Source organism: Papilio polytes, unplaced genomic scaffold, assembly GCF_000836215.1.
Source record: "Papilio polytes unplaced genomic scaffold, Ppol_1.0 DF821845.1, whole genome shotgun sequence".
NCBI lineage: Eukaryota > Metazoa > Arthropoda > Insecta > Lepidoptera > Papilionidae > Papilio > Papilio polytes.
The window spans coordinates 2270363-2281560 of record NW_013527359.1 but is presented as its reverse complement, the minus strand read 5'-3'; the positions used below and the strand labels follow the sequence as shown (position 1 = coordinate 2281560).

At 31.3% G+C, this 11198-nt stretch overlaps 3 protein-coding genes across 4 annotated transcripts in view; 1 reads left to right on the top strand and 2 right to left on the bottom strand.

Moving 5' to 3' along the window:
• The window catches only part of LOC106107786 (E3 ubiquitin-protein ligase HERC2-like), a 3690-nt gene extending 2783 nt beyond the window's left edge, over nt 1-907 (top strand). The window contains exon 6 of the mRNA XM_013288790.1: nt 739-907. Coding sequence (XP_013144244.1) covers nt 739-907 — 169 coding nt within the window. The remainder of the gene's footprint in view (nt 1-738) is intronic.
• Nucleotides 908-2592: 1685 nt separating this feature from the next.
• Nucleotides 2593-4273, bottom strand: LOC106107785. Its single transcript, XM_013288789.1, has 5 exons — nt 4092-4273; nt 3586-3649; nt 3348-3366; nt 3153-3237; nt 2593-2772 (listed from the first exon to the last, which is right to left on the bottom strand). Exons 1-5 carry the CDS (start codon nt 4170-4172, stop codon nt 2698-2700), a joined length of 324 nt encoding a protein of 107 aa, XP_013144243.1. The 5' UTR covers nt 4173-4273; the 3' UTR covers nt 2593-2697.
• A 716-nt stretch (nt 4274-4989) lies between these two features.
• LOC106108156 (leucine-rich repeat-containing protein 20) overlaps nt 4990-11198 on the bottom strand; it is a 7782-nt gene continuing 1573 nt past the window's right edge. The window contains exons 1-4 of one of the 2 annotated variants that reach the window (XM_013289249.1): nt 6841-7135; nt 6253-6396; nt 5822-5989; nt 4990-5577 (exon numbers count right to left, since the gene is read on the bottom strand). In XM_013289249.1, the coding sequence (XP_013144703.1) occupies nt 5411-5577; nt 5822-5989; nt 6253-6396; nt 6841-6904 (543 nt within the window). In that variant the 5' untranslated portion in view covers nt 6905-7135 and the 3' untranslated portion in view covers nt 4990-5410. Of the gene's footprint in view, nt 5578-5821; nt 5990-6252; nt 6397-6840; nt 7136-11198 lie in introns of those variants that run through there. The other variant, XM_013289248.1, reaches the window with a different exon arrangement.

Sequence of the window (11198 nt, the reverse complement as noted above, 5' to 3'; positions counted from 1 at the left end):
CACGCCCACGCCCGCAGCGCCCGCGCCCGCGCCCGCGCTCTACTCGCTCACTCGCCCGCCCACCTGGCTCTAGCTCCTAACATAGCCTCACTACAAATATAAAAAACCTCGCCGTATTACCGAAAATTCTAGAACTAATTTCATTGCGAACCAAAGACACTAAAGACATATGCAGACTAGACATAGACAACATTTTTTTATCTGTAACTTTGTACGGTAATATCTTAAAGTCAAATTTGACATGCTAAGACGCTTTGCCTTGAATTATTTGTTTGTTGTGATTTTTACTAAGGGATACTTGTTAGTGGGATTAAATGAAAAGTGTGTCTAGATGTCTACTCTATATATATCTTTAATCTCTTTGTTGCGAACAAAAGTGGTGTAATAATGACACCGATTGAAGTGCCCAGGCTAGGGTTTTTATGTTCTTAGTTAGGCTATACTTATAAGATTTTAAACCTTTTCTGTATGGCCCACCAGCCGGATAATGGGAACCAGATTTTTAATAATTAAATGTAAGATCTAGAGTTACATCAGATACGTTTTGATGATCAATATTTTTAGATTGGTATAATGCAACAAAATTTTGTGTATAAGTTGGCAATAGTGGCACAAGAAATAGACATGTTCATATCTCTCTCTCTTTCTCTAGTGGAAGCTAAGAAAAATACACAGATCGTTCATATCACTTTTAATCAATGTGCAAAAAAATATTTTAACTGATAAAAATATTTGTAGAGAATTACATAGTGGCGTTTTAGGATTCCATAAAGAGTTAAAAGACACGATTATAATTGTAGGTTATGAACATATTAAAGTAGTAAAAAATAATCTTAAAATATCTGAATCTGAATTAAATCTTATTGAACCACCGATTGAAATATTGTCAAATTCACATAACTCATAGTTGTAGTTCAAAGTTTCACAAGCCCTAATATTTATTAATTAACCTAGAAAAGTCTCTCATCAATCATAAACCAAACTGCCTTATTTGAAATTTAGTACGAAACAAGTATACTATGTTTTAAATGTAAAAAATATAACGAAAACAAAGCAATACTGTATACAACCTTCATTTGCATGTAATAAAAACGTCTCATTTCAATAACGTATTTTAAAAACAAAATATTGAATGGTAAAATGCGAAGTTATAAACGAAGATGTATTGTTTAAAATATTTAAAGTTATAATATATTTATTAGACGCCTTTTGTATTTTAATGAATAATTTAGAGATGTTTCTCACGTGCATAATGTTTGATGTAAGATTGTAACACAATCTAAGTCCAGTGCTTTGAGGTTTTAGATTTTTTATTATGATACTTGTAGCTTTGTTTATTCTATTTATGACAAATGCTTACGCTTTTCTAAATATGTTAAGATACGAAATGTGCAACGAGGCGACACAATGTCATTCCATTGGTGTTCTAATGTGATTTTTAACGATAAAGTGATTGTAATGAACGTTACCGTGAATTTCCGCTGTCGAAACTTTCAAAGCCTACCAGAAATATGAACATCCTAGTATATAGTGGAAAAATAAATTATTTCTTTGCACACAAAAATTTGACTGAAGCCAGGTGAAGATATTCCTGGTTAGGCTATATATTAGCTTTTTTTCAGATTGATGATATATGAATCTTTCCGCAGTGGATTACAATGGTTGGCATGAAAATTAACTATGTATTGAGCCAAAATAGATTGAGCTTCACACAACTGTGATGTTGAAATTAAGTGATGTGTGAAGTGTGTCTTATGGAAATTGTTTGGTGAACAATTTGTGAATGCTAGTCATAGTATTGTTGGAGGAATGTAATCATGTATTTTATTGATATGTGATATTGGATAATTCTTTTTATTTACAGTATTATTTTTCATTTCATAGAAACTACATCACATGTCATTCTAATGTCTTTCCTGCACTTATTAGTTACATAGAAAGCTTACAAATTTCAGGTTTTTAGTGTAGTGTTTCAACAGGTTTATAGATGGTGCTAGTGCTTTCCTGTTAGAATTAATTTGTACTGAACAATTGTAGCCTGCACAAAGTAGTTCATGCTCATTCAGTTAGAATCTAAACACCATATTGATATTAAATTTTTAAATTATTCACTCATTTCGCTTTTCCTATATATTTTTAAAATAAGTATTTATTCAAAAAATACTATTCTTTTAACACCAAAGAAATCCATATTTTCTTAAGACTGTTCTTTCTCGATTATAAGATGTATAATTTGATGTTTGTGGTCTGTCCAATGCTATTTATTTATTTTCTGCATATGTATACCAAATAAATAATTTATAATAACTTGTTTTCTTTTAATCAAGATAAATATCTAATCTTAATCCTTCCAACCTCATTTTCTAATAATGATTTTAATACAAATAGTTAAGTTTATAACACACCAAAAATATTTTCATAAATATTTTTGTCAAAATGTTTTCAAAGAACTTAAAATGTTAAACTTGGTTATTTACCGAGTGCAATGTCACTAATAAAATATAATTTTGTTTGGGGGACAGGTAGTGTATTAAGATAAATATGAAAACAACACAACAATATATAATATTTGAAACAAAATAAAAAAATCAGTTAAGTTTCACATGATTTAATGTACACTAAATTACAGCTTGAACTTAAGAAAATTCATAAGTTTTAACATAATTTGCACTTAAATAAAATTTAGCATTTCACTGATTACTTCTTGGATTTGGGTTTTAAAGTGTAGTATAATATAAGAGCACCAAAGACTGCATATGTAGCTTTGGCGGTCTGCAACAGAACACAATAAGTTAACAAATTATATTGAATACAAGTTGGTCCATGCAACAAGCTACATTTTATAATATCCATGTAAAGATGTAAGTCTTTATTGCATAGGTTAAGTAATATTAAGTAAAAAAATTACGAAAATTATTTTTCATGTTGAATTTGGCAGGATATAGGTAAAAGCGCACAAAACAAATGCAGTTATTGGAATTAAACCAACAAAAATAGATCTTATTATAAATAATATTTTTGATTAATGCTCAATTTATTGTAAATTTAATAATGATGAGATAACTAACCAAAACTACTGTAATCACAACTGATTGCAAATGTTTATAAAGTTAGATTATGCTATTGAGATTTATAAATAGTTCAATACTTACGTTGGCTCTCCCCCTGTTAGTCTGGCTGTTAAAATACTTGGATAATCCCTTTAATTGGGAATCATCGACAGAATCTCCGGCCATTCTATGGAAAAAAAGATTTTATTCAGTACCCAATCGCAATTACTAATCAGATTAAAATGAATAGAACCAAATTTTCCAAGTTTTAATAAGATAAAGTAACATGAATATTACCTGATAATAAATTTTGAGCCTTATGTAATTACAACCTCAATCAATTGTTGAAGAGGGAAAGATATAACTTGTCATTTGACAGAAGAAAAACGTTCCGTTCCTCTAGATTTTTTAATGGATAACGACAAACATAACATTTTTGTACAAATTGTATTTGCAAAATAAACCAGTAAAAACTAAATACAGCATCTTGAAACTTTTTATACTGCACTCTTCGTTTATTTTTTCTTTCCTTTACGAGGTCTCGTTAATTTGTAGTAGACATAGTACATTGCCACAAGCGACATGGTCACTTTGGACACCTATAAAATGAATATGTAAATATGTAATGTTATTCTTACTGTTCAACAAATTTTATGTATGACAGGAATTTAAAATCGTTGAATTATATAAATAAATTCGACTGCCTCTGCTCAATGTCGTGAAATCAAGCACAAGTAGCGATACATTATCGATCCTGTCTTTAATTTAACTAATATTATTAAAAAAAACTGCTCTCTATCACATATACATATGCCCAGACTTAACCTAATGGCAAGTTCACACTTGGCAAGTACAGTTGGGCAGTCGCGCAGGCCAGGCATGGATTACATGGACTCACTAGCACCAGTTAGTGTTCACATTGTGCCAGCCCACTTAGTTAGCGCTACTGTCGAATTGTACTAGCTAAGTCTGAACCAGGTCAGGCATAAATAATACACATTTAGCTTCTAGAAAATATTACATCCTGGTTAGGATACTAACATTTGCTCGTCCTCTATCCGTTTGACTGTTGAAATAACGGCTTAATCCTTTTAACTTTGGGTCATCTTCGAGACCAGACATAGCGTTATTTGAATAAATTTATTTCACTTTCAGTTTTGAATTACAATTCTTCTAATTTATACATTTACTTTAAGTTCATTAGCTTTTTCTGGCATTTTCGTTCATTTTTTATTTTGTCATAAATATTGACATAAGCAAATCTATTAAACTTTTTGGTTTTTGAATAAGATCTTTGTAGTTTTTAAGGCTTATGGTTATTAAATTGTTTTTTCGTAACGCTTTTGGTTATTTTTATTGACGTAATTAAGATGTATCTAAGTTCACCAGGCAAGTTAACTTGTCAGTCTTCACAGCAATGGATTAGAAAATACTTTGAACAGAACGCATCTGCGGTTCCTCTAGTGTTGGGGAAGTCCATGGGCTTCAAGTGAAATTCTATTATGCGATCCACTTGCCGTTGCGTCCTTTAACTAAAAAAAAAGCTAGGAGTAAAAGCAACAAAATTGCGTCGAGTTTGTTTTTTTAAATTAGGGCATGCAGGGGGATGAAGGACATTCAGTAATTATAAGCCTCAGCATTATATGCTTTTATTATCAGTTTTCATTTTGACAGTTACATATATTTCCAAGATATTTTACTTAAAATTAATAATATAAACAATTCTTCAATTGCAATACATGTTGCCAATAAGAAAATGAATATTTTAAAATCGGAAACAAAGTTCATTTAGTTCATACTTTCGTTTTTAATTAAGTTTTCGTCAGTTAAAGTTTGTCTTACATGATAGGTCATATTGTAAAGAAATTAAGTACAAAATAAATTTTCAGTATTTTCTAAAAAAAAATTAGCAATAGCTTAATATAAAAATTGTCTAAAAACAATTATTTATGTATGTATGATTCGACTAGTTTTTAATACAACAAAAACATCTAAATATAAATGTATAATATAATCAAGTCATATCAACTTTTAAGTACCATTTGAAGAATAATAATTCAAGTCAAAAAATAGTATTTGAGCGGACAATGTTAATCTCTGACATATAACCTAATACCTTAATATAATGAGTTTTATAATACTCAATAAAAATAAAAATCTACACACATTGATAGATCACAGCTGAGATAGGACCAGGTCACCCTTAGGGAGTTTCCCCTCTCATAAAACCTGTATAAAAATATATTGCTTTCTCTCTTACTTGAAAGAGTGAAAAAGACAACAATATCTTTCCATACAGGTGTTACACAAGTAATCACATCTTTAGTCCTTCACAATTCACTTCACAAATTGTCCATAAGTTATATCAAGAGATCTTCTTCCCAATCTTCTTTTTCTCGTTCTGATATTGACACAGAGGGTCGAGAGAGCTGCTTCAATTCGGCTTGCACTCTTGGAGGTACGGGGTTATCACTGAGGTCTACATACTCCAGAGCTCTTGATCTAGCTAATCTGTCTACATCCACTTCTGTAAAAAAAATACAAATTACAGTAAGTTTGGCGAACCAGTGTTACCATTTTATGTTTAAATACCAAACACTACAAAGAAAGTTGCCATCTTTTTTTTCAGATTATGCATTCAAATATCCCATTTACTTAATTATATTTTGCTTATAATAGATAAGCAAAGTTTTTGGTTGTTTATTGATTAGGTAATTTAATCTCTACAATCCTATTACATTAAGTTACCTATAAAATAAATAATCAATTACCAATGATTTGATTGTGGTGTGCCAGTAATGTGTGCAAGCTGGGGCACTGGCAGGCGATCTGAGGCAATGATACAAAGCTGTTGTGCGAGATATCCAGCCGCTCCAGACAAGCTAGTGTGCAGAGCTCGTCCGGTAGCCTTGCCATTTGGTTGTTTGCGAGATTTAAATCTGGAAATAAGTGTTTTGTTTTCAAGGAAACATGTTTTGAAAGGTCAAATATTTGTTAGTTGGATGGAATTCAGTTTACCAATCTATGCTTTTCTTCTTATGAACTATTAGCTACTATACAATTTGTGACTTTTGAGGTTTTTTAGCAATTCCTATAGAGAACTAATAGTAGTTACCTTTAAAACATCTAATGTCTAAATCTAATTAAGGTAATAAACATTAAAATCTAGTGAATATTGATTAATTATTTTAGTAATACCAACCTGTGATTAAACTAAATTTAACAGTGAACTTAGGTGGTATCTTAGTAATAACATTTCCGCTGAGGTCACAACTCTTGAGTTCTGTGTGTCGCATCAAATGGTATACTGCATCAGGCACTTGCATCAGCTGACATTCTGATAAATCTGCAACAATGGATAATGCACAATTTTAATATTTTAAAACAGACGAAAAATGCTATAATAATGTAATCATTGTTGGTACTAATCCGATTAATTGTGGGACTGTAATGAGAGGTTTTATGGGATATTCAGAAATTTTCTTGTATTACCTCAATACATATACTTCATGATTCAATCATGACTACCATGTTAAACACAAAAAAGTGCTTTTTTAATATGTTTGAATCTTAAATTTTATATGAGCATGAGTCAGTATTTTATTTGATAAAGTGTTTTATCAGGAAATGAAGAGGGCATATAAATTAAAATAGACTATGACATCAGTTTAATGTTATGCAATGTTATATACATGTTATGCTCTATTTTAATCTAGCTCACAGCACGGTGTAAGAGCATTTTGGGTCATGTTTATCTAGAATGGATTATAATTATTATGAACAGGCATACCTAGTGTCTCAGTCTCTTGTGCAGTTTCACATCTTAAAATAACACGGGTTACAGCTTGTGCCATTATATCACAAAGATTCCACCGAAAACTACACACCAAAGTTTCCACTCTATTAACTATTATTCTATTTTTACGCAGTAACAGTATCTGTTTCCAAAGCTATTTATAAAGACACAATTTACGAGTTTGAATCTTGAAAATGTATCACAAAAATCTACAAAGCCAACTGTTGCTATAAGTTAGTCGTAAACTTATGATTCAATGTTTTTTTTTTTGAAAACTTATTAATTATTTTTTTTTAAGCACAAAATTTTGCATCAGAGGAATGACATTACACAAATTGACATTGACATTTGACATTGGGTTTACCAAAGTGTTGCCGTTTTTTTAATTTTTCAGTTCTGAAATTCAAACGTTAAAATGTGAAGCTACGCGTGTAAAGTCAGGCTAGGAAATTGAATAACTTCGCTATATGGCGTAAAATATGGAACTTATTTTTGTGTTCTTTCTTTCTTTGTAAATGATGTAATAAAGAATCCAATGAAAGCTCCCCGGGCCAAAATTTATTTTTAGTTATCCATTACCGTTGCATTTTTTTTAACTAACGTAGTCGGAATTGTTTTTGTTTTTTTTTTAAATTAGGGTAATGTTACCCAGTTCGCAATATTTTAAGTTCACAATATATTGTGAGCTAAACTGAGCAAACTAAGGCTTAAAAAATCGTCTAAGTTTCCTTAACATTACTTTTTATCCCGTTATGTTAAGTATTTCGCCCGTATTTAAGTTTTATGTGTGTGGGTTTGTCCGAATGTAACTTTATCACAAAAGTAGTTTATATCATAAGTAGCTTATATCTTATTTCTGCTTAAAACTTGATCATGTTACTTTAAGTAAACATGTTTTAATAGACACATTTTTTGTTTACATTGATCAATATTAACAAGTTCATAAGGAAGTACTTTTACGCGGACAACGGCCTTTACAAAGCGGTTTGCCCATTTACAGCATAAAATCGTAAGGTTAACCCGATTGTATTAGAAGAGTGTACGTATTTGTGTCAACAACAATCATGCCTTATTGTTGACTAAAACTATGTATTACCCCAAAAAACATAGACAGTCATTTAATCTTTTGAAAGATGTCGATAAAGATGTAAATATCGATATCAACAAATAATACGCATGATGCGCACACCACTATTGGTTAGTTATACTTGCAAATACGTCACCTCTCGTGATAAGTGCTATGAAATGTCTTCCGGGGGTTGATTGTAATGTATATGGATTACAATGAGGAAACAACTTTGTGACCATAAAGGCTTTTGAGAAAAGTGTATGTTGGTCACGTACGTTTGTAACGCAATATCATTTGATTACAAATCTGATTTTTTTTTCTTAAATCCTTTTCCGAAAGTAATGATTTCTTCCTCTTCCTTCAGTTTTTTGTATGTCTTTTGGGATATGTTTCGATATATTCAATTAGAATCTATTTTTTCATAAATGTTTACACTGTTGCGTACACGTGGAAAGAATTAGAATAATAATTCGAATTATTCTAACACATCGAAGTCAAAGATATTAAGCGTATTTGCACCGCGCAGTCACAATACATTTGTAGCTGCGCAAAATAATTTCTCTTCCGCAAGTTACGAACTAATATTAGAAATTACGACTTCGTCAGCAGCCAAGTGTTATAAGAAACATTTACGGCTATGAACTTTCAGTAAACAACTCCTAAACTATGGAAGTACAATGTTAAAACACTTACAGAAAGCGCAGATTTTTCCTGAACTTAGTCAAGCGTGCCTTCGAATACCTAGCGTTCAGTTGTTACCTATCTCTTCTAAGGTTGATGAGAGATTTTTAATAAGAGAGAGGCAAACGAGCGGTGGGAACACAGAGGGGGCCAACGACGCCCATCGACATCCGCAATACCAAGGGCATTACAGATGCGTTGCCGGCGTTTGAGGAAATTGTAGGCTCGCTTCTTGAAGAGCTGCCAAAGCATTATCCAAGCAATTCTTTATACTAATTGTTAGATTGAACATGCAATATTTAATCATTACAATTTTTTATTGTCAATTAATTCAATTACTTTTTTAAGTGGATTACGTACAAAAGTGCGAAATGACCTCGCTTAGTTTCACAATTTTGACGCTATGTCTTCGCGTTTGCGAAAGCGAAATGCAACAGAGAACATTCATTATTTTATAAAATTGCGCAAGTAACATAACATATTTCGCCTTATTAAAAAAAAACTGCTTCCATATTGCAATTCTTAGATGTTAAGTTAAAATGTAATCTATTTATTTTTGTTTTAATTAATGTACGCACATTAGTTAAGGTAGGCTCCAAGCCACTTAGTAGGGAGGTATAGAGGGCTAGTGATGAACGCACATGACCACCATGATATCGATGAAACCATGTAGATTAGTGGAACAAGAAGGACGTTACTGATGAATGTGGAGAGGTACACCTGTAGAGGTAGACCTAGAAAGAGATGGATGGATTGCGTGAAAGGTGACAAGAGCAAGAAGCGAGTGATGACTCAGATGACGGATGATAGAGTTATTTGGAGGACGAAAACCCGGTGCGCCGACCATATGGGAATAGGATAAGACAGGGGAGATGATGATGAAACCATGCAGATTATTGGTTAGAGTATAGTTATTTCACTGGTTATAAGTTCGACTACCTATTACTCTGTATATGAAAACTTATTTGACATTTTTAAAAAGCGCCAAAAAAAAATTTCGAAGATTAAATATTATAAAATGTAATGTATCGCAACACACGAAAGCGAAATCTATGCCTCGTAACCGTTACGCATTCGAGCGTGGGTGTGATTACTTAGATTAATAGATTACGTTATGCATAGAAATTAATAAACAATTCAGGTATCACTCACATCCACTTGATATTTAACATCACTGCTCAAATACTACTAGGAATACTCATTACCAATTCATATTTTAAAATAACCTAAATTGCAAACTTCCTTTTAAAAAGCTTTTCACATTCTTCGATCTGTAATCCTTTGTTCGATAATTGCTCATATGAACTATGTATTCAAGTCAGACAACAATGGTCTTTAAGAGTTAACGGCACAAATAAATTATATTTTTCAAAAGTATTGTGTTTTTGTACAATGAGATCGGTAACTCACATCAGTATGACTGAACCCAGCCACCGTTTCGCTTATTGTATACTGGCTTTAAAGCGGAACGCAATTGCAACAGATTGATATATGTTCAGTAAGAATTATATGTATATCTGCAAATTTTTAAATAACTAGAGTGAATAATGCTGTATCCCATAATAAATAATACCTGAAGAGACGAGTCCCGAATCATTTGTGGAAATGATTTATGCAAAAATTGATTACATCGACTTATGATAATAAGATTATTCGAAAGATTACAATCCAATACACAGTTTCTCTGTCTCTTCCTCGTGACATTCTTTACTCAACTTCATATGACTCATTCCAACATTGCACAGATTTTATTGCATAACCTCGAATTTAAACCTGATACATTTTAAGATTTATTAAGACTACTTGAAAACGCTGTTCCAATCCATATAACTGTTTTGTTGCATTGTTTGTATTAGTGTGAGTTTTTTTTTTTTATAAATAATGGTGATAGTTTTGTTATTTTTTACAAATGTGTTGCCAGTGTAAAGACAGGGTCACAATACGTTGCAGTAAGTTAATTCGTTACAAAACATGCGGTCTTAAGTAATAAAATGAGATTATTTTGTACATGTGGAAATTTTATTATCTCATAACCATGTTTTGTATTCATATGTGCAAAATTATTTACTAAGTTAAATGTGTCATGTAACTTTCGACAGTTTGCAAACTCTGAAGGCTAGAGATAATGTTTTGTATAACACAAGTCAAATATCTAGAATATAAATGATTTATTGTATGAATTTTTCCAGGTAAATTACTTACCTTCTTATTTACGTTATAATACAACAAACTATTTTCTTATACAACATATAGTAAAAAAAACAAAACCGACTTCCAAACAAAATACACTAAAAACAAAACAAAATGCACTAAAAACAAAACAAAATATTCTCAAAAAAACAGTACACTAAAAAGTAACGAAATAATTACTTGAAAATAGTAAACCTACCTTATTGTAACTGTTATGTCTATATTGTACAATTACTACTACTTTGATGTCGGTGTCAGCCAAGGTATGCAGTGATATTTCTACGTAAGGGTTTCCACATTTTTACCATAACAATTGACAAATGAAAGTATAGTAACAATTAAGTAATGAATCTACATTGACTGACACCGACTTCAAAGTAATAATAATTGTACAATATAGACATAACAGTTA